Source organism: Tetrao urogallus, assembly GCF_951394365.1.
Source record: "Tetrao urogallus genome assembly, chromosome: 21".
NCBI lineage: Eukaryota > Metazoa > Chordata > Aves > Galliformes > Phasianidae > Tetrao > Tetrao urogallus.
Genome location: NC_136834.1, coordinates 4,562,813 through 4,589,494, shown reverse-complemented (window position 1 = coordinate 4,589,494; position 26,682 = coordinate 4,562,813). Strand labels below are relative to the sequence as shown.

The following is a 26,682-nucleotide window of genomic DNA, read 5'->3' as shown; positions in this document are numbered from 1 at the left end:
TCTGTGGGTTTGGTAGGTGCTGGTGTTGGAGCCAGCAACGGAACCGAGCTAACCCAGCTTTTCTGCATGTCCCTTTTTTTTTTTCCCCGCGGGCTTTAGGAAGCAAAAGCAGCGGCTCGAACCGAAGCAACAGCGAGAACAGCAGGAGGGCTCTTGGCAGAGAGAAGGACCGCAAGTCGGCGGGCAGTGGCAGTGAATCTGAGCACACTGCCTGCAGTGGTGGCACCGGCACGGCGCGCCGCGAGAGGCCCGTCAGCCAGCTCAGCCACCGCAGCCACGTCTCTGCCACCCACAGCGAGAGGAGCCACCACAGCCATCATTCTTACGGGCCGCCGGGTGTCCCACCCCTCTACAACCTCCCCAAACTGGGCTCGAAAGTCTACGGGACGAGCGGACCCCCTGGAGGGCCTCCGGTGAGAGAACTGAGCTCCGTTCCTCCGGAGCTGACGGGGAGCCGGCAGTCCTTCCAGAAGGCCATGGGCAACCCTTGTGAATTCTTTGTCGACATCATGTGAGAGGAAGTGCCTTCAGACTCTGCTTTGGGGAGGGCCGGGGCGGATTGTTTTGGGGCCGGGTGGGAAATGTGGTCGTTGTCGGATGCTGAAGGGAAGAAGTTTGTCTGTTTTGCATGTCACGCCTTCCCGGTTTGCAATGGTGTGTTGCAGAAAAACCAACAACACAAAGCAACAACAACAACAACAAAAAACACAAAACCCCCCCACAAAACAAACACAAAAAAACCCCCAGCAACGCCTAGGATTGTTAAATATCAGCAAGTCGATGGCGTCTTCTCTTTATCCTCCCGTTTTTCTTTCTTCCCCTCTTGTTTTTGATTGTGGTTGGCTGGTGTATATTCACATCTTAATGAGCTTTGGTAATTGTGGCACCTACTTTCAGTGCAATTAGTGTATCTTTTGGGCTGATCCGAGGACTTATTATTTCACGTGACTTCTGAATTTCCAGTAATGCATAACGGCACTTTTATTTTCCTGTGCTTTTTCTCCTGCAAGGAAAAACAAAGGATTGTTGGCTGGTATCTGTGATACTGCCTCGTAATGCTGGTGCTTGGATGCATCAGTCAGCACTAAGCAGATGCAGCACCTGTGAGTACAGACCATACATGCTTGGAAAGGAGCAGGCACAGACCAGTTCCCAGCAGAAAGCCAAGTTGTGACTGCCTTCTACTGCCTAGAGAGTGTAAATCCATCTTCCTTTTTCTTCAGATGTCCATTATTCTGTGAAGGAAATGGTGGAACCTTGCTGCTGTATGTGCTCCTTGTGCAGAACTTGTGATGTTAGTTCATTCAGTTTCATGATAGGGACTTTGTAGCTGCAGTCTTTTCCTGGGCATTTCGGTCACATCGCTGCTGACAGATGTCTATTTTTTTTCTGGCTATGATTTGCACTTGCTTACTAGTTTTAAAGGTTGTCTCCACGGAAATAGAATGATTGCTGCAGCGTGATTCTGTTGGCGTAGCTGCAGCTTTTCCCTCTGGAAGGGACATATTCCCCATTCAAGCAGAGACAGAGAAATCCTGGCTCCCACTGGCACGTGGCTTTTCATTTTGACCACCTCTCCTTCTGTTCTTGGCTTCTGAGCAGTATCTTCCCCTTTTTTTCCTCCCCTGAAATAGAAACCTGGAGATACCTAACCCCAATTGCTGAGTTACCCACAGGAGCATGTCCTGAACACCAGTGGGAACTAGCTGTTAGCAGAGAGGTGAGAGCAGTCCATGAGTGGTACAGTGAGTGAGACCTTGTGCCGGACACTGAGCACAGCCTGTGCTAAAACTCTGCTGGGAGCTTTCACTTAAGCAGCTGTTTCCAGCAGGTTTTAGGACAGGAGCTTTAAAATCAGTCTTTGCTGTATATAAGCCTGTTTTTGTTTATTTTTTTAACTGATGAGAAGCTTCTTTTTGGTATCTTCCATGCTTTATGGGTGGTGTGACTATCCAGTACGAGCATCAAAAGCGAACACGTCTTTCTCACTAAAACATGCAGTTTGTGTTCCTTTGTCACCCTGGAAAACTGCTCCTCAAGCTTTCCATTTTGTACATGTTCGTCCTGATGGACTTTTATTACTTCTTATGGCAGAGTTGTGTGCAAACATCCATCCTTTATCCAAGGAGCCAAGTCCAGATTTCAAACGTCTGTGTGAAGCAGATGATGAAGTCTCACTTCAAAGGAAGCGAGGTTTTTAGGAAGCAATCACTCAGGCTAGGAACCCAGATTACATTGGAACCAGCTGAGTGGTTTTGGACTGCTTCTTTCAGAAAATCTCCCTAAAGGTGGACAGCATCTTCGCAGTTGTGCTTTCTTCATAATCCATCTGATGGGCTGCTCTTGGTGGCAGACTTGCTGGTGGCTCATTCAGAAGAATGGCACTTGCTAACACTTTTTTTCCCTTTTCTCCTCCCACAAACGCAGCAAAGGCACTAATTAAACCAAGTAAACCATTGTGAGAGATTGACATTGAAAGCAATGAGATAAATCAGGGTTTAAAAAAACAACAAAAGAATACTTGTCCTGTGTCTCCAGGAGAACACTGTTAAGGAGTCTGCGACTTTCCTGACAATCACTGGTGGTTCTGCTTTTAAATCGAGTGCAACTTTTCTGGGCTCTTACATCCTAGGATTTTTCTGGCCCACTTTGTTTAAAGGCAGAACATGCAGGGCTGGAGGAAGAGACTGTCATTGTAATACTGCCAAAATGGACAGAGCCCGGGGGCTGAGCTTTCGCCGATGGAAGAATTGTATTTAATTTCCTCACGTTTTTTCAGGAGCTGCAGCTTACACACTTTGCTGGCTTTCGGTTTCTTTTTTCGTCTCGTCGTTGTGCTGTTGGCAGAAGCTGTTCTGTGTCATGCTGGTCTTTGCTGCAGTGTTGAAATGACTGTGTTTTATACTTCTGTGTCTGTGGGTCGCTCTGGAACGAGGCTGGCAGTGCATGCAGAGGTGTGGGAGAGCATTTCTCTGCTGAGGAACCTGGCCTGAAAGCTTCACCCGTGGATCGGAATGGCTCTGAGCGCACCGATGGGTTTGCTGGCTGGTTGGCAGCACGCAGAGCCTGCGAGAGCAGCTGGGAAATGTCACTGACCATTTTGTCAGCAGTGCAATACATAATGGCCACTGCATGTGGAAACAACAGCTGACGTTCCTCCCCTTGTAGCATACGGCTGCTTGGAGATGAGGGGAGGGTTGGCCTGAAACATTGCCAGCGCTTGATTTTCAGAAGTGATTGAAGACAGAAGATTTCCCAAACCCTTGGCTTTCAATGCATGTGCATTTATCTTTGCAATAGAGGGGGCTGGGGCCTAACTGTGCAAGTTTCTCCTGTTGGGTGCAGCGCAAGGCGCAGAAGGAAGTGCTGCTGATGCCAGCGAAGCTACTTGTGATAGAGGTGCTGTGCCAGGCGGAGGGAAGTTGGAAGGCTGGAGTCCTGCAGAACCGTCTTTTATCAGGGCACGAAATTGATGTTAAATACCTGGCACTGGCCGAGCTGTAGAATGTATGGCCCACAGTGAGAAGCGGTGGGTTTTGCTGTACGGGGCACTGAAACAACCCCACAACAGGAGCCTTAAATAGTTGATGTTTTTTTTTCTCATTTCTGGAATTGAGATCTTCATCGCCTGCCCTGCAGCTGGGCTTAGCGCTCACACAAACCTGGCGGCAGCTTGGGACGAGGACTAAGAGGTATGTTTGGAAACTTGGAGAGAACAGTTTGGGATGACGTCTCCTATCCAAAGGAGGCAGAATCTGGGGGGTGGGCAGTGAACCCACCCGATATTTTAACTCTGAGGAGTACCGTGGTTTGGCAAATAGTCTTAAAAGCACTGCTATTGTCTTTTACCTCCCATTAATAAATTTACTTTTCAAAGGTAACAGTCCCCTGGACACTTTATCCAAAGGTCTATTGGATGGTGAGCAATGATGCACAGACGTTGACTTTTGATATAATTTTTGTTCTAAGTGGGCAGTCCCATCCTGAGACTTGACAGCTCATGAGTCGATGTAATTGTTTTCTTTTGTTTTGTTCTGCATTTAACTGGATTGTAATAAGATTGATTTAAAATTATTAATTCTAATCAGTGATTAGAAATACCTGTAAAGAATTTTATGTACAGTAGAGGAACAAAGTTACATGATTTTAAATAATGAAAACCCAGACTATCACCTCTTCTAGATTTGGTTCTACTCGAAGAGTGACCTCTTAATGGCATGGACTGCACTGTTCCTGTTAAATGTCTATTGCATAATTGAATTCTTTTTTGTAGATATTGTATTAAAACCCAAGTGTCTGTATAGTTAATATATAGCTGCTTATGTGTAAATGCTATTTTAAACACTAAAAAGCTTTTAATTTTATGTGATAACTGCAGTGTATGTCTTCAGTTCTTTGCACTACTGCACTGTCTATAATTCAAGAAGAATGAAAAAGAATCTTAGCCTCTTTTTTTTTTTTTTTTTAGTTACTTCTGTTTCTCTCTGCCATCTCTGCAACAGAAGAAACGTTCAGGAGCTGATGGTAGGCAGCCAGGAGCCCTGTTTTAATGGTGCTTGTAAATGATCACAGCTCAGAGTGAGACAGGAGCCCTGTATGTGTACACAGCTGAACTGGGTCACAGGTGGCTGAAAAGCTGTGCAGGTAAATGGTGTCTGATTGGAAACACGAGGCCCTGACACTCACCAGAAGTGCTGCAGCTTTGAGCTAGCGATGAATAAATTGGTGCAAAGATGGTAATATAAATCCCCCAAGCTCTTAATTAGCAGCCTTTCCCCTGTCATGGTTTGGCAGGTGTAAGTATAAAGGAAAGGCTGGAACATTTCTGGAAGTAAAAGCGTCCTGTTATAAAGACATGGGATGGAGCAAGTTGTCCTGCCTGCAAACGCAGGAGATGGATCTGCTGGTAGAACCTGTCTGTGTATCCAGCTGGTTCACGTGGACATTCCCTTTCTGCCAGATGCTGCATCCAAACTGCAGCAGATGCAAGCTCAGTGGTTCACCTACAAGCAGCAACCTTGGAGGCTTCAGGAGGCAGATTTTGCAGCTGGTAGAGATGCAGCAGAAAGGGGAAAAGGCAAAGCAGCAGTTATTGTGGGAGCACCCGTTACAAACGGCACAGTTGTACAGCAGAGATACGTGGGAGCCTATGAGACAGTCCTGCACAGTTGCCCTATGTGCCTTTTCAAACCACGTTAGCTTATGCAGGGCAGAAAATTATCTGGCCAGTTCTGGTCAGGTGAAAATGGTCGAAAATTTGGACTGTGCAGCCTGTTAGTGCAGGGGCCTGATGGATTCCAGCTGTGAACCAGTTTGAATTGCCCGTGAGCTGGTTTGAATTGTCTGCAGGTGGCTGGAAGGAGCTGAGCAACACAATCAGGTGCTTTTCCCTTTCTGCTGTTCTGCTTTGAAAACACAGCACTGCAGCAAGGAATATTTCTTAGACCTGCAGGTACCACAGAGTGCTCGTGAAGACTTGCTGCTATTTCCAGTCACGAGGTCTTCCAGGCTTCAGGTGAGAGTTCTGCTGTCTTTTGGGTGTTGTAAGCAGGCAGGCTGGTAATTAGAGGTGGCTTTGACACACAGAAAAATAGGTTTGGGAAAGTTGGTATGCAGTAATAGGTAATGCTGCCTTGTGGCAAAGAGTTGTGGGGTTTGCAGAGGGTTACACTCATACCTTCTTCCATTGAACCCCACACTCAGCGCTTTCAAAGATGATCATTTATTCAGTAACTGATGTAGAACATTCGTAATATTAGCTAGATATTGACTGGGGATGGTTAGCAAGCAGCTTTTGTCAGGGTCAGTGTGTTTTTTTCCTTTACGAGGATCTGTCATGCCTTCTGAAACTATCAGTTACCCATTTTGTAACTGATATTGAATGGAGCAAAGCACTGCCCTTCTTGGAGCTGAGAATTCTCCTCCTGTGCAGTGAACAACGGGTGTGCTGCAGAGATGAAGGATGCTTCCTGGTGCTTACAGTGTTTGATTCATTCTGTCCCCTTTGCAGAATGTCCCTGTGGGTAAGAGGCGTTCCTCCCCATTGATCTTTGCATGTGATTTGAGATGGAAGGGATTTCTTGGAGCGACTGCGATGGGGTGATTTGCACTTTGTTTCTGGGTGCCTTGTCCTCATTTCCATGTTTGCTCACACGTTGATGAAATACAAATGAGTGAGTTGATATTTGAATGGGTCGTGCACTTCTCATGTCACACATACAGCTGCCCTTATGCCTCAAAATGCTTTCTGTAGTTTTGTGTCCAAATCAAGAATTTACTTATTTATTTTTTCCCCCCATGTAAAATACAAATTTAAACATTGGCTTTGGAAGGCTTAGCTTTTTGTTTCACATCAGTTACATTAAATTGGTGATCGAGTCTGCATCATACCTTATAGAGTCATTCTGAACAGAGTATTCTTGCTAAAATGTGGCTCTAGGCAGCCTGGTCTGGTGGTTGGCGACCCTGCACGTAGCAGGGGGGTTGAAACAGGATGATCATTGTGATCCTTTTCATCCCAGGCCATTCTATGATATGATATAAGATACAGCCAGCTTCTAATGAGGCTTCAATAGATCTGGTTTGTTGCCTGTTTATTGAGGGTCTCCTTCTGGCTCCTCTTTGGTGGAGTACTGGAAATAATCCTCTCTGTTCAAATCAGGCTTCAGCAAGAGGATGTAGCATTTGGGGATGTAGTAGGTCCCCACAATACCCAGGCTGACCATCAGAATGGCACCAATCTGAATCACAGGCCTAAGGACTGTCCTCAGAGTGGCAAAGACGGCAACGAAGAAGATCCAGATGATGAAGTAGATGAGGGTGGCGAATGTGATGCCCCTGGCCATGTTGTACTTCTTCCCAGAGGTCTGCACCATGAACGTGCACAGGAAGCAGACGAAGGCCAAGCACCCGTTGTAGCCATGCATCAAGGCGAAGGCAAGCCAGGACGCGGTGCTACACGTGAGCAGAACCTCCGTGGGCAGCGAGCTGTAGTCAGGCAGCACGTAGTCAGGGCCCAGGTGCAGGCAGCAGAAACAGAAGAGGCACTCGGTGAGGAGGCACAGGGCTACAAGGAGCCAGGCTCTGCTCGGCGTCACCCAGCGCAGGGCAGCGCGGGCACAGCGGGGGAATTCTGTCAGCAGGGCGATCTCCAGGGACTTGGTGAGGAAGGTGGAGAAGCAGGCGTTGAGGCACAGGGCATAGAGAACCTGCTGCATCACGCAGAGGTTGTTACTGGGCTTCCCTATGAAGAGACAGGAGCTGAGGCACATCAGCACGAGTGCAAACAAGGCAAAGAGGTTCAGGCTGCCTCCAGAAGCCTGCACGAGGGGGGTGTTGAGGTTCTTAACGAAGAGCACGGCTGTCAGGCAGATCAGGGATGCGATGATGGACATGGATATCAGCAAGCCAACCGTGAGCGGCTCGTCCCAGCGGAGGAATCTCTCGCTGCGGTCGTAGCACTGCGTGCTCTGGGCAGGGGACCACTGGTGCTCCATGCAGGGAGTGCAGGTGGAGCAGTCTGCAAAGTACCAGTGAGAAAAGCACGTTGCAGGAGCGTGCTGCTGCCCTGCTTCGTGCAGCCTGTGGGGAAGGATCAGTTGTGAACTTGTCTGGGTGCTGGTTTGGCTGCCTTCCCCCCCCTTCCCAAGCATATTGGACCTCCATAGCTTTGGATTTTTTTAATTTTTTTTTTTTTCCTCTCTACTTCACTACCTTCCTTTCAAAAGTTGCCACGTTGTTTCTTGGTTTTATTTCTCATCCCAGGAAGGATCACCAGCATCCACCAAATCCCAGAACTCCATCATAGGCTTCTCTTCTAGCTAAGACCTCAGACTTCCATCAGTTCTCCTCTCTCCTGCCTCAGAGATAGAGCATACACCTTGTCCTTGCACATTCTATGAGGGATCATCAGAGGAAGGTCCAGCACTGAATATCTGTACAGCAAGACTGGGCGTTTTGCAGCAGAACAGAATGGAGAGAAACTTCCCGCCCTCTCAGTGCTTCCTAGAGGAGGACCTGCAGCAGATCCTTATCAGCTCTGTGAACCTGTGTGACTTTAAGGGGTAGATAGACACAGTACAAGCAGGTAAAGCCATTGCCTTTCTCAAACCTCACCTTTAGAACTGCAGAAGGTGTTTTCTGGGCAGTCTGTGCAGTCGTAGCAGCAGAAGTGGAACCCTTTGTTCTGTCTGATTTGCCCTGGTTCACACTCTCTGAAGCATTCTGATGTGGGCTCCTGAACAAAAGGGGAAAGAAGTGTCAGCTGGGTACCCAACAAAAAGACTGGCTGTGCTTTGCTGGCATCACATCCGTGTCAGTGCTGAGAATACCTAATTTTACTTAATTCTGGTTTTGTACAGTGGAGATGGATTACTTGTTTGGAGGAGAGCACAAGCTGGGTCTCACACAAATCCTGTAGGAGCAGCATGTAGGCTGGCAGCTCTTCATGGACAGTTCTGATGATGAAGTGGCAAAACAGGTACTTAAAAGCAATGTGAGATTGCCCACCCTCTTTACCTTTTGGTGTGTAGTGTGAAATTGAATCAGGGACTTATTGAGGTACAAGGACTCTTGGTAGTCTCCCACAGGCAGATATGTGAGGCTGCCATTTTCCCAGTGCCAGAATATAAGCTTGTAGCCAGTGTTTGTGCCATGGGATTCATCAAACCTGAAACTTTGGCCATTCACCATGAATGGAGCGGTATTCATGAAGTGCAGCAGCTGAGGAGAGAATGAGAATTAACAGTAGGTATCAGTGCAGCTCATGTTCTTCCTTGGAGGTTGCTAATGCAGTAAGCTGACTGATGAAATCAGATCCCCCTGATGTGGGCTAAGGTTGCAGCTATCAGCCTCCTTGCTGTATTATCAGCTGCTCTGTTTGTTGTTCCAGGCCCAGGTGGTGGGAGCCTGAATGCAGCCCTGGAGAGGGGAATTTGGCATGCTGGCATAGGGGATGAATGGAAAATGGCTGTTGGTCCCTCAGACCTTTCCTTACCTGCCAAGATCTGATGGATGCTTTGGGACACCCTTGGTGGGTGCAGCCCAGCGCTCTGTGCAGCGCGTAAGCCACGCTGTAGACTGCGATGTACACCGGTTGTACTTGGGAGTAGCTTAGGGTGGAGGAGATGTCGTGCAGGGAGATGTGGTCGCACTGTTTGCACTGTGTGCCCAGCATGTCAGAGCTCACGTGGCGGTAGGATTCTCTGGACTTCTGGCAAAATTCATCCTGCTGAACAGAGCTGAGTAACTTGGCAACGTATTTCTGGAAGCCAGGGACGCTGCTTGCTTTCATAATGAAGCCTAAGACTGTCCCGATGCTCTGAATGTTGGGGATGGAGGCAGCTATGTCAGACAGCAACCAAGCTTCAGTGCCAATCCAGACCTTCTTGCTTAGTCCCATCTTGATGCTCTGTTCCAGCAGGGCCTGGGCTGGCTGTTGAAAGGCAAAAAGGATAATAATGTTGACGTTGGTCTTGTTAATGTTCTGAATGGTCTCTTCCAGTTGTTTCTCAGCCTTGGGGTCTGTGAGGTCTGAAGGAATTAGGCCTTCGTAAGCAATGCAGATGCTACCATTTCCAATTGTGCTTAAGAACAGCTCCTGGGCTCCTCGGCCGTATTCATCATCGCTTCCAATGGTGGCGATCCAGTTCCATCCAAACTCGTTCAGCAGAAGGACCACAGCTTCCACCAAGTTCTTGTCACTGGGAACAGTTCGGTAAAAGGATGGGTACAGCTCCTTGTTGCTGAGCTTCTCACTGCTGGCCCCGTAGCTGACCTGCAGATTCAGAAATACCTTAGAGCTACGTTCACCTGACTGTGACAGCTCTCTTTGTTGAGATAACTGAGTGCTTACAGTCACAATTGAAATTCTCTCCCAGTTTCCACTGTGAATTCCCATTTCACGTGGGTTGCAGGGCGGTGTGCGTTAGCCCTCTCCTCTCTGGGAAGTTAAACACTGATGTGTGTTCCAGGGAATTTAACCACCTACTCAGGATCACACAGGACATCCATGGCAAGGATTGAAAGCTATGCTTCTAATGGTGCCATTAAACAACAGCAATTAAATAACAGCATTGCAAAGACATGGAGCGCACACGGTTGCTGGATTAGAGGTCCCTTCCAACTGAACTAAGCCATTCAAACCCTCCCCCCCCCCCACCAAAAAGGACAATTCTCACTTTTCCTGGGAATCTCTTTACCTGTGGAATCAGGAAGAAGCTGAATAGTTTGGCTGTCAGCAGGCAGAGATCTGACTGATGTGGTCCAATCACAGCAGTGACACGAGGCTGGTAGTCGGTGTAGTTGCATGCTATGCCAATGTCTGTTGTGCCATTTTGGGTCACGAACAGCAAGCTGGGCTGTAGGGCTGCCAGTGGCTCGAAGCAGGTGTCGCAGATGTCATAGCCCAGCTCCACTCCTGGGAGAAGTGACGTGGAGTTGTTGATCTCATCAATAGCAAACTTCATCCCAAGGGCCCATATCAGCCCATCTACAAATAGCCTGCAGGAAGAGGGGGCAGGGAATGACGTGATCCACGGGTGCTGTGGTGCTCAGTGCGTGTTGTTTGACATCTCAGCATCCCGTCTGCTGCCTTCAGCTGCGCCCAAGTGACCAAATGTAACACGTGCTAATGAAACAAACAGCCATCTTACCTTTCACACACAATTAAGGTGGGCTCTGATCGTGCTGTCAGGTTGATGGTGTCCATCCCAAAAGGGAACAGGCCTCCAATGATGTAGTCACCAGGCCTCCTAAATTGAGCCGAGAGGCAGCTGGGCTTGAGGGCTGCTGCGCAACCAAAGCTCATGCACAGCAGCAGCTCAGGGATCATAATCTCCCTATTTGGGGGTAAAAACATTTCATGAAAGCATTAAAATGCAGGAGAGCAAATGGGGGCAGGGGATGCAGTGTCAACAGTTTCCGTGAAATCAGTTTAAATAGAACCCAGGGAGATGGAAATAACACAGAGGAATTTGTTTAGCAAACTGCACTGAATGTGTAACTCGATGTTGAGTGGCAACAGTCAAATAGGCAGCAGGACTCTGGGTGTGCTTGTTTGCAAACCACTGCCTCATCCTGCTGTGCTGCACGCAGGCAGTGACTTAAGGGCTGTATTGCTTCCCTCTGCCCCCCTCCTTGCTGGGGCTGTGAGTTATTGAGTTATCCCAGAACAGCTGGGGGTGCTTGATGTCATTTATTGTTTTATTTTAATTGAAGGTCACCTCGTCACAGAGATTCCCAAATCCTCCTCAGGACATCATAAGGATGCAGCAGTGCAGACCCCATCCGGGCTGGAGGTTGGTGAGCTGTTAATTGTAACTGTACCAAGATTTCCTCCAAGTCCTTATTAGCCAATCTAATTATTTCTCCCACTGAGCTTTGACGTTAACTTCAGCTTAATGACATAGGTACCAGTTGCCCAAGACAGTGGTTTAAGTTCCTTCATGGTTTGTGTGCCTTTCTGTCAAGTCTAAGGGAAAGCAGGATGGCTCTGAACTGAAAAAATTCATTTCACTGTATTTCTCTGACTCACATTTGTACCATATCACAGACATTGCTCCTATACCTCCAAAGTGACACAAGGCTGATCTCTGTTCTGCATCTTAGAAAGTCGGTCCCATTGTACAGATAATACATCAACATCTCCTTGAAGATAGCCTTACAGATTTCCCTAACCTTTTAGTGGAGTGTTTAAGCCTTAAAATTAAGTTTTAATTATCAGATGTCACTTTAAATGCCTTTAATGGAAACGTAGCTGCACGGAGCTCTGAATAGGATGGGAGGTGCTGGTAAGCAGTTGTTCTTCCAGGTGAAATCCAGGCGGCTCGCTTCAGGGTGGGAGATGGTTTGTGTGACGGACTTTGTGCAAAACATTCAGGCTCCCTCTAGTGAACCTGCGTGTCGTTGCAGCTTTCAAGGATAGAACTCGCTGTAGATGAAGGGTTCTTTTGCTTCTGGATGCAGCTGTATCAGTGACAGCAGAACCTCTGAAGCGGGTCAGAGCTCGGGACCTGAGTTATACTGTGTGTCAGTGAGCTGGGGCTGCTCAAAAGGCTCCTGTCATTTAGAAGCAGGGACATTTCCTAGGGACCCCAAGAAAACGCCGTTTGCATTAGGGGCTACCTTGTTCAAATGAGAAAATGCAGGCTGATAGAAAACTGCCTTTCACTTGAAGCACACATTGCACAGAATTTTTGGTAATGAATGCACATCAGAGCTTTTCCCTGCAGAGAAACTTTGATTCTTTAATTGCAGAACTTCATTTTCAACAGTAATGCTTGCCTCCTACAAGGAACGGCTGAGACTAAATGTGACAATGCCATTCCTGCATTAAATCTACAAGAGATCAGATATACCTTCATTTGACACAGATTATGTGATATAATTTAAGGCATTTAATACACTTTACCAGCTGAAATACCAGCACCATCTGTAATCACAGAGCGCAGCAGGAAGTATTTTGTGTATGGTGGAACTGCTCCATTTTAATCTGTGGACTTATTCTATTGAACTGTGTTATTTTTGAAGTGGCTTTGGCAGAAAGAGAGTATTTGTCTTTACAGCATAGCAGCCATTCCCCCATTTAGGATGGACAGGCAAGTTCTCAGTACTCCCATCTGGGTTACTTCTGATGTTGGTTTCACACCTGATCAGTGAATGAGACTGCTGGTGAAAGACAGAGATGAACAGATAACACTGTAACTCATCTTTCTTCCAACACCTCAAGAAAGGAAAGCATTCCTGTAAGGGATACTCTCTAGCAGCTTGTTAATCATGTAATGTAGTGCCCAGCTGACCCCAGTGAGGTAATAGTGATTTCCTGAATCATGCAGTGTTACTTCAAGCCAAAGTGGCTCTTAGTTGAAAGGAAACCAAAACCTGATGGTCTGTGGGATTCTCCCCCAGCCACTCATGTCTTCCTGAAGTAAAAGAGTTGTGCTTTTTCAGCTCTGAAGTAGCTAAGTAAACTCAATTTTACATACTTCATATATAGATACTGGCTATTATATGCAGTGATTGTAGTTAGAGAAGTTACTTTTGTAGGCATTTGACACATTCATTAAAAATAAATAACAAATGACCATTTAGAAGCAAGGCTAAGGGAAGAAATACAGTCAGCTGCCTTAGCTGGGTATGTAGTGCTATGTAGGACACGGGAAGAACTGGTCCACGCCCCAAGACACACAAAGGACAGAAGAAACAATGAGCAAAGCCCTGCAGGATGGATCCATATGGAAAGGAACAGTCTGTTGGTGACCACAAGGGAAGGCAGTTCTTTTCAGACTGGAGAAGGATTCTATTCTGAGTGCTAAAGCAGGTTCTTTTCAGACATGTTACCCAGAATTCTATTTTGAGTGCTAAAGCAGAGTGTGGGGAGGAAAGCAGCAGTTCCAAGGGAACAGCTTGTAAACAAAGTGGCCAAGTGAGCTTAAGGTGCAGGTGTTGAGATATCCGGTGTAAGGGAGTTACCTACAGCCTTTGGTGCTGTCACCATTTAGTGGTACAAGTGCTGAAGGTGCAGTTTGGCTTAGCAAGACCCCAAAGCCTCGCATTGGAGCCTGGGGGAGAGAAGCATTCCCTTGACTGTGCTTGTGGACACTTTTCCTCCCTGTAGAGCTGAGGTGATGATACATATATATATATGTATATATATATGTATGTATATATATGTATATATATAGAACTGTATGTATTTTAGTGCATTTCCTTTTTGTCATCAGACCACAGCTGAGCACCATCAGCTCTGTGTGGGTACAAAAAGGGGATGGGGATGTGCTCAGGGCAGGTTCAGCAGGCGGTGCTGCTCATACAGCTCCTGCGTGATGCCGTACACATCACGGATGTGGGGCAGAGCATCGCCCAGCATCTCCACAGCCTCCTCGGGGCCTCCCACGTTCATCACCTCCAGGAAGGCGTCGCGTGACGGCAGCGCACAGAATGCCACGACGGCGGCCTTGCGGACGACCCAGGGGTGATAGGCAGCCAGCGAGGCGTTGTAACTGTCCGTGCAGATGGCTGACGTGCTGGCATCCTGCCGGGCAGTGCGCAGCCCCTCGAGGAACAGCTGCAGCCAACGCAGGGCGCGGTGCAGCCGCAGAATGGTCCTGCAACCTGAGTCAGGGTGGGACGATCGCCGTTGCAGGTCGACCAGCCCTCTGCTCAGCTCGTAGCTCACCATGGACTGCAGAGTGCGGTACTCCTCCCGCTGCTCCCCGCCGCAGTAGCTCTCCATGATCTGAATTTTGGTCACCGCGTCCTTGGAGATGAAGGAGAAGATGGCGCCCAAGCCGTTCAGGAAGCTGAAAGGATAAATGGAGTGTATAGAAAGCAGCAGCTGCCAAGCGTGTATCATAGAATCACAAGGTTGGAAATGAACTGCAAGATCATCTAGTCCAACCATCCTCCCATCACCATTGCGACCACAAGCACTAAACCACATCTCGCAGCTCCTCATCCGGGCTCCTCTTGAACACTGCCAAGGACGGCGACTCCACCGCCTCCCTGTGCAGCCATTCCAGCGCCTGACCACTCTGAGAGAAAACATTCTTCCTCATGTCTAACCTAAACGTCTGGCACAACGTGCGGCCATTTCCTCAGGTCCTGTTTGTTGCCTGGGAGAAGAGGCCAAACCCCTCCTCACCACGGCCTCCCTTCAGGTAATCATAGAACGCAGTGAGGTCTGCCCTGAGCCGCCTCTTCTCCAGACCCAACAATCCCAGCTCCCTCAGCCTCTCCCTATAAGATTTGTGCTCCAGACCCCTCACCACTTTCGTTGCCCTTCTCTGGACACGCTCCTCAATGTCTTTTTTGTAGCGAGGGGCCCAAAACTGAAGGCAATACTTGAGGCGCGTCCTCACCACTGCCGAGTACAGCGGGACGATCGCCTCCCCGCTCCTGCTGCCCGCGCTCTTTGTAACGCAGCCCAGGACGCCGTTGGCCCTCTTGGTCATCTGCCTCACGTTCGCAACGTCCTCCCCGCCCGGCCCCGCACTCACCGCACGAGTCCCCGCCAGCCTTGGAGGTACGGGCCCAGCAGCACCTCGCGCTGCTCCGTCACGCACGCCTGGAAGGCGGCCAGCACCTCCCGCAGGCTGAAGGCGCCCGGCGCCGCCGCCATCTTGCCGGGCGGGAGGAACCGCGCGTGCGCGGGACGTTGAGGAGAAGGGCGGGAGCGGGGCGGCACCGACGGAGCGGCGTCTGCCTGCGGCTGCGGGCCTCGGTGTTTTGAGCGCTGCTTTCGGAACGCTTTCTATCCAGATCGAAGCTAAACCCCCTTCTATTTGAGCAGCCCTTGAAATGTGGCCGTAAAAGAAACCGCGCCTCCGGGCCGCGCCGCCTCGTAGGCCGTTTCCAGAAGAACCCGGCCGCGCTTTGAGGGGGGTTAAAATGCCCGAAATCAAGGTGACGCCGCTCGGTAAGTGCCGCCTTCGGGCCGCCGCCGTGGATCCGCGCCGAGCGTTGCGGAGCAGCCGCGTTATGGCGCCCCCTTGATTCGCTGCAGGCGCCGGGCAGGACGTGGGGCGCAGCTGCATCCTGGTGTCCATCGCGGGGAAGAACGTGATGCTGGACTGCGGGATGCACATGGGCTACAACGATGACGTGAGTACGGCAGGGAGGAGCGCACGGTTTATCTGTTTGTAGGCGGCGCTGGTTGTCACTCTTGTAGGATCGTAGCACGGCTTGGATTGGAAGGGACCCTAAGGATCATCTCGTTCCAACCCCCTGCCACAGACAGGGCCACCAACCTCCACATTTAATACTAGACCAGGTTGCCCAGAGCCCCATCCAGCCTGGTCTTAACACCTCCAGAGCATCCCCTGCCTCTCTGGGCAGCCTGTTCCAGCACCTCAGCACTCTCTCTGTGAAGAACTTCCCCCTGACATCCAATCTAAACCTTCCCTCCTTGAGCTTAAAATCATTTCTCCTGTCTTATTGTTATCTGCCATTGTATAAAGTTGATTCTTCTCCTTTTTATAATCCCCTTCTAAACACTGAAAGGCTCAATAGGGTCTCCGTGCAGCTTTCTCTTCTCCAGGCTGAACAAGCCCTGCTCCCTCAGCCTGTAGAGGAGCTCATCCTTTTTCCTTCTGACTCTTCCTGCATGTGAGTGAGTATCCGTGGCGTTGCCTGCAGCTCTTACTGTGTTGCTGAGAGCAGCTCAGTCTTGCCTTGAGATGGGTTACAGCATCCAGTGTAGCAGGTGGTTCCTGCTGGTGGTCCCTGCAGTTAATGATGTAGCACTGAGGCTTTGTTTTGGGTTGGTAACCTGCTCTTCACCTCTTTGCAGAGGCGCTTTCCTGACTTTTCCTACATTACTCAGAACGGGAGGCTGACTGACTTTCTAGACTGCGTGATCATCAGGTGAGAAAGCTTCCTTCCTGATCACAGCTGAAATGGGAAGTAGGCAAGTTTTGTTTCTAAAGGGAAAAAAAGAAAAGTTCTTTTATTTCGTGGAGCGCTTTGAAGAGGTGAAGCAAGCCGTGAGAACCAATCTAAGTTGCTATGTGATGTCCTTATCCTTTCTGTCTCTTTTGCAGCCACTTCCACTTGGACCATTGTGGAGCTCTCCCCTATTTCAGTGAGATGGTTGGCTACGATGGGCCCATTTATATGACACATCCTACCAAGGCCATCTGTCCTATCCTCCTGGAGGACTACAGGAAAATAACTGTAGATAAGAAAGGGGAAACCAACTTCTTTACGTCCCAGATGATTAAGGACTGCATGAAAAAAGTGGTCGCTGTGCATCTTCATCAGACAGTTCAGGTAAACGGTTATTTCTGCATAGGCTTGGATTGGACCTACTGAACTGCTGTGGAAGGCAGAGCAGTTTTCTGTTTGTGAAGTGCTTACCACGGTGTTTGCACGTGTTGCAGGTGGATGAGGAGCTGGAGATCAAGGCGTACTATGCAGGCCACGTGCTGGGAGCAGCCATGTTCCAGATCAAGGTCGGATGTGAGTCGGTTGTGTACACTGTAAGTATGCACAGCAGGAGTTACAGATGCCTACGTTTCCTTTTAATAGGCTGTTCCATTAGCTTGAGAAAATAAATGGATTTCCTTTCCTCTCTTAGGGTGATTATAACATGACACCAGACAGGCATCTAGGGTAAGTAGGAAGCTGAGTTTCTGTGAATTGTATGTATTTCAAGCAGGGCAATTTTACCACAGCTTCTGTTAATACATGGGGGCTTACCAGCATTGATTCTTTGTCTTTGGGAGACTGGGATGCTTAATGATGTCTTTCCAGCAAAGATAAATGCAAGTGTGAATTACGAGGATCAGAGTTAAATTGAGTCCCCAGGACAGACCTTAATATAATCTTTTTCTCTGTACTCATATTAATCCATTTTTAAGGCTGTGTGGTAATTGGATTTAATGTTTGAAATGCTTTATTGTTGTGGTATCTTCCACAAGCATTTGCTTTTTAAGAGAGTGCCAGTCACCACCTTTAACACTGCTTTTCTTTTTACTGGCTGTGAGGGTTTTTTAACATTCACAAAGCTTAGGAAGCATAAAAAAAATTAAACAAATAACAGACTGAAGAATTGCTTTTCAAAATCCATGGAGTTGGTCTCTATTCTGAGCTGGGTTAAATTCTACCTCCGCATGGAGATAGTGATGTTCTGCAGCCGAGACCTGCACAGAAGTGATGGATGCTGGCTCTTAATTTGATGACTCATTAAAAAACCCTTTTGTTTCAGTGCTGCCTGGATTGATAAGTGTCGCCCCGATTTATTAATAACAGAATCCACCTATGCCACAACTATCAGAGACTCCAAACGCTGCAGAGAAAGAGACTTCCTGAAGAAAGTTCATGAGACTGTGGAACGAGGGGGAAAGGTAGAGCGCTCTGAGTGATGTGTTTTCTGCTCCCTGTGAAGCTCTTGTTCAGCACTGGTAATGCTGCAGTGCTATCTGTGTGCTCTTCAGGATTCATAGACTAAATCACGTCTCTGTTGCAGGTTCTTATCCCAGTTTTTGCCCTCGGTCGTGCCCAGGAACTTTGTATTTTATTGGAAACGTTCTGGTGAGTGCAGTCTCTTCGGTGCACATTCTTCCTCCTTGTCCTCTTCACGTTGATGTCCTCAAGGTTTCTATGATTCTTTTCTGTTTGGTAAAATACCCTCCTTAGTTTTTCTCTGCACGTTGGCCCATAGTGCCATGTGAGAAGTGCTTCTTTCCATGTGTCACTTCTTTATCAGTGTTTCTGACTCTAAGCAGTAAACTGAACGTGTTCCTCTCCAGGATCACTCTCTCCTCCTTCCCCAAGCACTTGGGACCATTAAATAGTTTGATGGCATCTTTGCCACATTGTGAAACTGTTTTTACGTGGAAGGGAAGAAAGAAGGATAAAAAAAAAAAGCATTCAACTTTCTTATAAGCATCATATGGAAATGTTTCTGGTAGTACCAAAGTAAATGCATAACGATCCAGGATTGCCAAAATATTGACTGGTGGTTTCCTGAGAGTGTGTTGTGCCCAGAAATCTTTGGAGACTACAGAGGTTCGTGGACTTTGAGCACAGAGAGCTAAGATACTAATTTGGTCCTCACCTGTGTCTGGATCTCTTCTTTCTCCAGGGAAAGAATGAACTTGAAAGCTCCAATTTATTTTTCCACTGGACTGACAGAGAAGGCTAATCACTATTACAAGCTCTTCATCACATGGACTAATCAGAAAATCCGGAAGACATTTGTGCAGAGAAACATGTTTGAGTTCAAACACATCAAAGCATTTGATAGAGCCTTTGCAGATAATCCAGGACCAATGGTAGGTTGGCATTAACAATTGAGGCCCATTACAGCCTTGTTGTAGTAAGTGTGCTGTAATGTGTACTTAGTAGATCCTCTCCACAGTTTTAGGAAATTTATATGTAATGATATTTTAGATAAACACGTATTTTTTCTGCTTGTTTTTGACACGTCTTTGGATTCTAGGTTGTGTTTGCAACACCTGGTATGCTCCATGCAGGGCAGTCCCTGCAGATCTTCAGGAAATGGGCAGGGAATGAAAAGAATATGGTAAGAAATTCTGTTTTCTAAGTGGTGTTTTGTATTAATGTGATACTGTTGCAGATAGCATTGTAAGAACAAAGGTTTTCCTAAGGTGTGGGGCTAAACGATCCTGGTTTCTTTCTCAGGTCATCATGCCAGGCTATTGTGTGCAGGGAACGGTGGGCCATAAGATTCTGAGTGGACAACGCAAGCTGGAAATGGAGGGAAGGCAAATAGTAAGTTTTATTTTCAATGAGGATTGTTTTGGGGAAGCTTTTTGGGACTTTAGGTGGCAGTTAGACACCATGTGTTATAGATATATATCTATAGGGGAATATGCTGCATGTAACATGGGAAATAACTGAGTAACATTTCAATCAGAATGGAACTGGGCTGTTTTGTCATTGCTTTGGCAATAGTGTGCCTTCTCAGCCATTCTGTTGCCCATGGTCTTTATTAGAGGAGTATTAATGACTTTGTTTGGTAAGCAGACCCTGTCAGTCTGGTAGCAGTGATACAGTTTCACACTGAAGGGGCTATTGAAGCTGATCCTGAGCCTAGTGGAGTGTTGATGTGTTTTGGCAGATGTGTGGAAGGAACTGTGCTCTGAAAATGCAATTTGACTCTGAGTTACTGGGAGCTTTTCTGAATATCGATGTGTTTCACTTCTGCTGTCGAGCAGCTTTCTTCCTCACCTGAATTTCCCAGTCCAAGGGCATGGAACACTTGGATTGGGAAATTAGGTTGGAGAGATGTTCCCAATCTAAATGTTCTTCTTTAAAGGAAACGTGGAGAGGTCTCAGTCAGTTTGCCCATGGTATACAAGGCAAAGTGGCTCCTGATTCACTGCACCTCTGCTTCCCACCCCTCCTCTTGCAGCTGGAAGTAAAGATGCAGGTGGAGTACATGTCCTTCAGTGCCCACGCTGATGCCAAGGGAATCATGCAGCTGATTCGCCAGGCTGAGCCACGCAATGTCCTGCTGGTCCACGGGGAAGCAAAGAAAATGGAGTTTCTGAAGCAGAAAATAGAGCAGGAATTTCGTACGTAGACTTTTGGTACTGAAAACAGTAGAAAGAAGAAGGAAAGCTTTATGTTTACATAATTAATTTACTGGTAATCAGCTTAGAGTTAGGAATAGCGTGATTTACAGGACCTGTCAGCCTCAAGAAATCACTATCTGTAGTGTATACTGACACATGAAGACCATTCAATTTTGATGGCCATTAGGCTTCAAGTGGTGGAACGTTGTGATTGTGGTGTTACACTGTGATGTTCTGTTTGCATTGCTATGGTTCAGCATTTACTGCATTTGTATTTCTTCAGACTTAAAAACAGCAGAGGCAGGCATGTATCAGAAATGTTAATTTAGCAACATTAATTATGGGGAATGAAGTCCAGATGGGGTGGGAAAAAATAATTCCTGACTTAAAAGATGAGCAGAAAAAGCAGAGAATGCACGCTGGGTGGCTGTTTACTTTTCAGTACTTTGTTTGTGCTGCACCATCCTAACATTGTTTCTTTACACTGCAGATGTCAGCTGTTACATGCCTGCAAATGGAGAGACCACGACTATATTTACCAACCCCAGCATTCCAGTGGACATCTCCCTGGGACTCCTGAAGAGAGAAACAGCAATAGGTGACACATTTTTTTCAACCAAGAATCAGATATTTGGGGTCCTGCCCCTCGAATGCAATTCTGGCACGTGAATTAGGTGGAAAGAGCATTGCAGGGCTATTTGTAGCAGTCCTTCCTGTGTCAGAGCAGGTTGTACAGTGTTTGAGTGGGTGAGAGGGGCTTCTGTGAAGTGAGGTAGCTGCTGTGCTGGGGATGGGTGTTCAACAGTGCTTAAAAACAACAACCAAATAGGCCCAAAGTTACCTTGCTTGCTTCTCATTGCCCATTTGCTATGAAAATGAAGCTTGTGTGCTTTTGCTGCTGAGGACTGCAATTACTTTAATAAATTCAATGTAATCTTAAAGCTTCTCATATCAGGAAATGATATGGGAAGAGAGAGGCAGCTGAGGTGTAGTTCTGGACATTGTTTCTTACATGTCTGAGCCCCAGCAATGACTTAAACGCCGTGAGCTTTGTTTTAAGGCATAGATGAACAAAGATGTCATAGTCTGCAGGCCTCAGCTGAGACTTGGAAATCCATGGAGTCCAGAGCAGTTGTCTTAGATGTGTTAAACATGGTATCATTAACCCTGTTGTCTTTCTCTTCCCTTGGCTTAGGTCTCTTACCAGATGCCAAGAAGCCAAAGCTTATGCATGGCACGCTGATTATGAAGGATAACGTAAGTAACGCTTGGGGGCTGCAGAGGGGGAAATAAAAGCATGCACAAGGAAATAGTTTGGAATGAGTTTGCACTCTTCCTCTGCAGAGCTTCCGCCTGGTTTCTCCTGAGCAGGCCCTGAAGGAGCTGGGCCTTGCAGAGCACCAGCTGCGCTTCACCTGCCGCGTTCACATTCAGGACCCGCGGAAAGAACACGAGACCGTGCTCCGTGTGTACAACCACCTCAAAGGGTAACTTGGCTGGTTTTTCCCCTTGGGCTGAATGATTGCATCATTCTTCATAGGGGCAGCCCTTCCAGACTGATGGAAGAAAATTTCCTGCATCCCCAAAGACAGTAACTGCTCCAGACCTCAATCTGTTTAGCTACTGTAACCAGAGGAGCAGTTACACTTCAGTAGCAGGGGCTGCTAATCAGCAGATGCACTCATGGTCTTGGCCAAGCTAATGCAGTCCCCTCCAAAATAAATTTAATACCTTCTGTGTCTCACCAGGGTCCTGAAGGATTACTCAGTGCAGCATCTCCCTGATGGTTCTATAACAGTTGAATCCATTCTTATCCAAGCCACAGCACACTCAGAGGATCAAGGAACCAAAGTTCTGCTCGTATCCTGGACTTACCAGGTAGGAATACTTGAAAACATACATTTCAACCAATTCTAATTGGTCTTAACATCTTTCAGTCCAAAACAGGCCTGCAGGGTAGCAACAGAGGGTGGGCATTTTATGAAGTAGGAATAAAACTTCACCCTGGAACCAGAAAGTTCATTAAGACAAAGTTGTGCTCAGATTAGATAGCTGTTTTCCTCAAGAATATATTCCTTATAGCTGCATTTTGAGTGCTTTTTTTTAATAGAGAGGAAGTGCCTTCTTGAGAGCAGAGCAAAAAAAAAAAGTAAATTCAACAGATCTTCATTCTTTGCTTTCAAGAAAAATAATCATTTATTCTAAAAGAGAGAACTTGGAGATCCAGACACCTCATTTGACAACCACAAGTTTTAGGTTGGTATTTTGAAAGAACACCTAGGAATACATTTGTGCTAACTGCATTCATTCCCATATTTGAACACTGCTGCTGTTGCATCCAAGAGTTATTTTAGCCTAATTCTAGATAGCAGAAATGGGAGTCAAGTGGACAATCGCTCTCAACCTGATTTTCTTTTCTATAGGATGAAGAATTAGGCAGCTATCTCACATCCCTGCTGAAAAAGGGACTGCCCCAGAGCACATCTTGAGCCACAGAGCAGCAGGCACAGTTGGGGCTTCAGAAAAGTACAGATCTTATTTTGTTTACGTTATTAAAACAGAACTAGAGAAACATTTGAAAAAGGAACTTCAGTGTCTGTTCATTAGCCACAGTGAGAGTGTTCAGCAGTACCAGTCTTCCTCTATTTGGAAACAGGGCTAGGTTGGCACTGCAGCCTGTTTTTAAGAAGTCCTGAAGAACAAACTTCCCATCACTTACACAGTAAGGTAAGAGAGATTCAGCATTCTTTTACTCCCACAGCTCATTTTCTTTAAAGCCTCAGCAATGCCATTCCAGCTTTTTGTTCACAAATGTAACTAGAAGCAACAGCCACGCAGTGAGCCCTGCACTGACCTGAAGGCCTGCGTTCTGTGCATGGGGCAGAACAGCTTTCTGGGCTTTAGCCATTAAGGGTGTCATGAAAAGTTATTATCAGGGAGTCTTCTTGCTGAAGGGCCAAAACAAGAAGCTTTCAAAGCTTCAAAATTAAAATGCAAAGCAGAAATATAACGTAGGCACAAGTAAGAAGCTTTAAACACGTTGTTTACCCAGCAGCTTCACTTTCATTGAGGGAAGCATGAATAACAGCTGACAAGCCTTAAAGAAACCTGCACCTTCTTGATGTAGGTTCTAGTAAAATATATTTTAAAAAAAAATCCTCTTTTGTCCACAGCATAACATTTGTGGTTGGTTGCAGAGAAGTCCCTGCAGTGATGGAAGTCCTTCCACTGTTTGTTAAGGGAGATGGCATAGGAAGATGGCAAGATGTTCAGCTGTTACCAAAATCTCATCCTGTAAAGTTGCTGGCTTTTAAGCAGGTTGAGTCAGTCGTGGCTTTCTGGTGTTTGGTAACTCATGAATGATAAATTCTTTCCTCTCATGATGGAGTGGTCCCACTCTGTGGGTAGAAAACTCAGCAGTTCCCTGAAGCTGTGTGATTCTGTTAATACAGGAGAAAGGGTGAAACGGGTCAGACACATCACCATCACTTCATCAGTCATTAAAAAGCTTTGACGTTTGAGCAGTACAGCACAGTGTAAGTTGTGCAAGTTGTGTAGGAACAGTGACTTTCCCCAGTGACTTTATGGATTGGAGCTTGTTTACCACTGCACAGGGTTAACTGATAAATGCTGTCATCTGTTATCTTCTAATATTGTTTTTAAGAGATGGCCAGCTTGACTCTACAGGCATGTGATTCTACAGTGCCTGTGCCCAAGTACTCCTCAGGAAGCCAATTAACTGATTCATAAGAAGGGAAGAAGCAGCCCTTATTTGGCTGTGGAATGTAGGCAGTTTGAGAACACAGCTGACTACGGCGTACACCCAGGGAGAAAACACAGGATCCCTCCAAAAAAGGGCAAAGCCAAGCAGGACTGTAGGGATCCACTCAGCTTTCAGGGTTAGCATCAATAAAGAGGCTGGTTTGTTTTAAGTAACCCTTTCCTGTGCTGCATTCCAGAACCAAGCCTTAAGTCCCAAGCAGGCAAGAACATCAATGTACATGAATATGGTGTCTCAGCATATTTGATCTGGACTACAGGCTCCCTCAAGTGCTGTTGTAGTTGGCTAACAAAAATATATAACCATCAGACACTTTTGTCCAGAGCTGCCTGGATGTAATAACCACTGTATGCAAGAATGATAGGTATCACAGGTTTGATTTCAAGCAACAGTTAGAAAGATGGCTAGTGTACTTACTTGGAGGAGGTCAGTTGATTCCATCTCTCTGTTTTTTATTTTCACATCTCTGGTGTAGTTTATAAATATAGGAGTGCTCTCCGAGTTTCTGATCACAGATGGTGTACACCATTTTAGACCTGAATCTGAACCTGAAGTTGAAGTGCCACATCCTGCTAGAAGAGGTGAAGTAGTACAGGAAAGGGTTGAGGCAACAGTTGAAACTCACCAGGGCTAAGGTGACCCGTCGCATTTTGTAGATCAGGTTAGTAAACGACTCGTTCTGGATGACCTGGATTCTCATTAAGAAGTGGAGGAAATGGGTGAGGTGGTATGGGAGAAAGCAGAAAGTACAAATGAGCAAGATGATGTAGATGGTCGTCAGAGCTTTCCTCTTGCGAATGCTGTGTTTGATCTGGGAGATCCTCCTCGCAATGAGAGGGTAGCAGATCAGAATGATGGCAAACGGGATGACAAAACCAAAAACCAAAGCCAGGACGTTGTAAAGGGCCATGCGAGAAATCCAGCTGCTCCTTGCAAAGTTCTCAAAACACATGGTGTTGTTCCTGGGCCCTCTGTTGTGGAGGGGACCACCAAGAATGAGCGCAACCATGATGCTCAGGGCAACCACCCAAAGGAGTGTGGCCACCACCACGTAGTGAGTGACTCTGATCTGGATGTACGTGAAGGGGTGCAGCACTGCAACGTAACGATCGACACAGATACAGGTGAAAAAGACAATGCTTAGATAGATGTTGATGTAGTACAGAGTCCCAGTTATCCTACAAGCCATGTCACCAAAGATCCAGTTGTTGCGATTCAGGTGGTAATGAATTTTAAAAGGCAACATGCAAACAAACAAGGTGTCTGCCAGAGCTAGATTTATCATGTAGATGTAGGAAGGAGAAGTATGCCTTGCTTTGTTAGACAGGAGGTACAGAGCTGAGACGTTTTCTATCAGTCCCAGCACGAACACAATGCTGTAAATAACGGTAAACAAGGAATACTGGAAGTCTGCTTCCAACCTGACAGCTGTCCTGTTGGAGACACCTTCAGTCCAGGAAACGTTTGCCATGATTTCTGTTGAGGTGTAGGGATATCCAGCAGGATAGAAGTTATAAGCCATTCCTTACCTCATGAGGTTCTTGAGTTTGAAGTGTGATTCCTTCTCACGTGGTTAAGAACTAAAGCTGTGCTTATCAGTGATGTTAGATCTGATGGCACGTTTCAGGCAGCTGTGCTTGGTCAAGTTAGGTGGAAAGTGGTGTTGCTATAAGAGGATAAATCATTTAAAACATGAGCATTTGGAGGTTACACAACAGCCCAATTATTTGCTGGCGTTTCAACACAAGATAGCAGTACTGAGTTAACAGAAGGGAGCTCTTAGAGCTTTTAGAGGAGTTTGTGTTTGAAATAGGGAGAAAGAGGCACTACACAAGTAGGATGCCCCTCATCTAGGTCACTCACTCACATAAACCTGCTGGAGAAGAGAACACTGCTTACATGAATCTGAGTAACTGATCAAAAGAGAGACGCCTTAACTGAAGAAGTCCTTAAACAGAGTGGAAAAAATGAATCCTCATTTTAATGAAGTGTCTCAAGCCATTGAAAGCACGAAAACACAAAGGTTGTTCGGTACTTTCCAAAGGAAATGCTGAAACTGCACTTCCTCCCAATAGTTATTTACCTACTGCAGTCAAAAGCACTGAAGATTACAACTGGAAGTTGTAGGGAACAAAACAGTTTCACTTTAGGTAGGCAGAGGTACGTATCTGCTCACACAGGTCTTTCACCAAACAGCACAGTATTTGCATGCACACAAACAGAGGAAAATTAATTAGAACAAAGCCAGGTGTGTGCTACGTCAGGCTCACTGAATTTGAAACAGCCTTTATCTCAGTTTTGCCACTGAACATCTCTGTTCTACAGTTCAACGTGTTGCAGCTGGGGAAAGATAAGGGAAAAAAAGGTAAAATCACTGAAGGAGCAAAGCAGAGAGGGGAGAGATTAGCTTCTGCTTCTCACAAGCACAATCAAGACATCTCTAGATATTACCAGGCAACAGCTTCAAAACAACAGCATTTTTTTCCAAATAGCACTTGCTTATGTTATGGAGAAAAGCATCCCAAGGTTCTCCAAGAGCTGCACCAAAACGTTTGTGTGCTTCAAGCTCGATCAGACTGCTGACAGACTGCCTAAAACCGATGCCCCTCAGCTCCCTGCAGGATGGCTACATGGCCTTACAAAGGCACAGAAGTTGTCTGCACCATGACACTACGCTAATATTGTTAGCTGTAGGCTCACTTGATCCCTTAAATCCGTCCTCATCTGGAGTAGGAGCTCACATTACGTCTTGTGTGCTGAGAGTGGAAACTGGGCAACTCTTGAGGCCTCAGCCAGGCAGTAACAGGTGAAGCTTGTGTAAAAACACTGACTGTACCTTGGTGCAGCCTGTCATGTATTCAA

General features: G+C 46.7%; 4 protein-coding genes and 1 pseudogene across 7 annotated transcripts in view; 2 read left to right on the top strand and 3 right to left on the bottom strand.

Moving 5' to 3' along the window:
- The window catches only part of DVL1 (dishevelled segment polarity protein 1), a gene marked incomplete at both ends in the record, with an annotated part of 53,623 nt that extends 53,108 nt beyond the window's left edge, over positions 1-515 (top strand). For both annotated transcript variants that reach the window (XM_079545445.1, XM_079545444.1), the window contains one exon: positions 100-515. In XM_079545445.1, the coding sequence (XP_079401571.1) occupies positions 100-515 (416 nt within the window). The remainder of the gene's footprint in view (positions 1-99) is intronic.
- Positions 516-6,593: 6,078 nt separating this feature from the next.
- On the bottom strand, positions 6,594-10,831 carry TAS1R3 (taste 1 receptor member 3; the record flags this gene model as incomplete). Its single annotated transcript, XM_079545424.1, has 6 exons — positions 6,594-7,519; positions 8,116-8,236; positions 8,518-8,721; positions 8,996-9,775; positions 10,200-10,500; positions 10,653-10,831. The coding sequence occupies 6 exons, from the start codon at positions 10,829-10,831 to the stop codon at positions 6,594-6,596; spliced, it is 2,511 nt and encodes an 836-aa protein (XP_079401550.1).
- A 2,874-nt stretch (positions 10,832-13,705) lies between these two features.
- Positions 13,706-15,118, bottom strand: CPTP (ceramide-1-phosphate transfer protein; the record flags this gene model as incomplete). Its single annotated transcript, XM_079545674.1, has 2 exons — positions 13,706-14,300; positions 14,997-15,118. 2 exons carry the CDS (start codon positions 15,116-15,118, stop codon positions 13,778-13,780), a joined length of 645 nt encoding a protein of 214 aa, XP_079401800.1. The 3' UTR covers positions 13,706-13,777.
- A 269-nt stretch (positions 15,119-15,387) lies between these two features.
- Positions 15,388-22,528, top strand: INTS11 (integrator complex subunit 11; the record flags this gene model as incomplete). Of its 2 annotated transcripts, XM_079545482.1 has the most annotated exons (17): positions 15,388-15,415; positions 15,503-15,600; positions 16,289-16,362; positions 16,539-16,767; positions 16,878-16,976; positions 17,075-17,109; positions 17,705-17,843; positions 17,966-18,030; positions 18,584-18,773; positions 18,941-19,024; positions 19,144-19,233; positions 19,877-20,039; positions 20,530-20,637; positions 21,235-21,296; positions 21,384-21,526; positions 21,788-21,917; positions 22,463-22,528. In XM_079545482.1, the coding sequence occupies 17 exons, from the start codon at positions 15,388-15,390 to the stop codon at positions 22,526-22,528; spliced, it is 1,803 nt and encodes a 600-aa protein (XP_079401608.1). The 2 variants fall into 2 exon arrangements, with proteins under 2 accessions (XP_079401608.1, XP_079401609.1); XM_079545483.1 differs by lacking the exons at positions 16,289-16,362; positions 16,539-16,767.
- A 1,719-nt stretch (positions 22,529-24,247) lies between these two features.
- Positions 24,248-25,291, bottom strand: LOC306954295 (lysophosphatidic acid receptor 6 pseudogene; annotated as a pseudogene). Its single transcript has one exon. The product of its transcript is annotated as a lysophosphatidic acid receptor 6 pseudogene (transcript).
- Between the last annotated feature and the right edge of the window lie 1,391 nt (positions 25,292-26,682).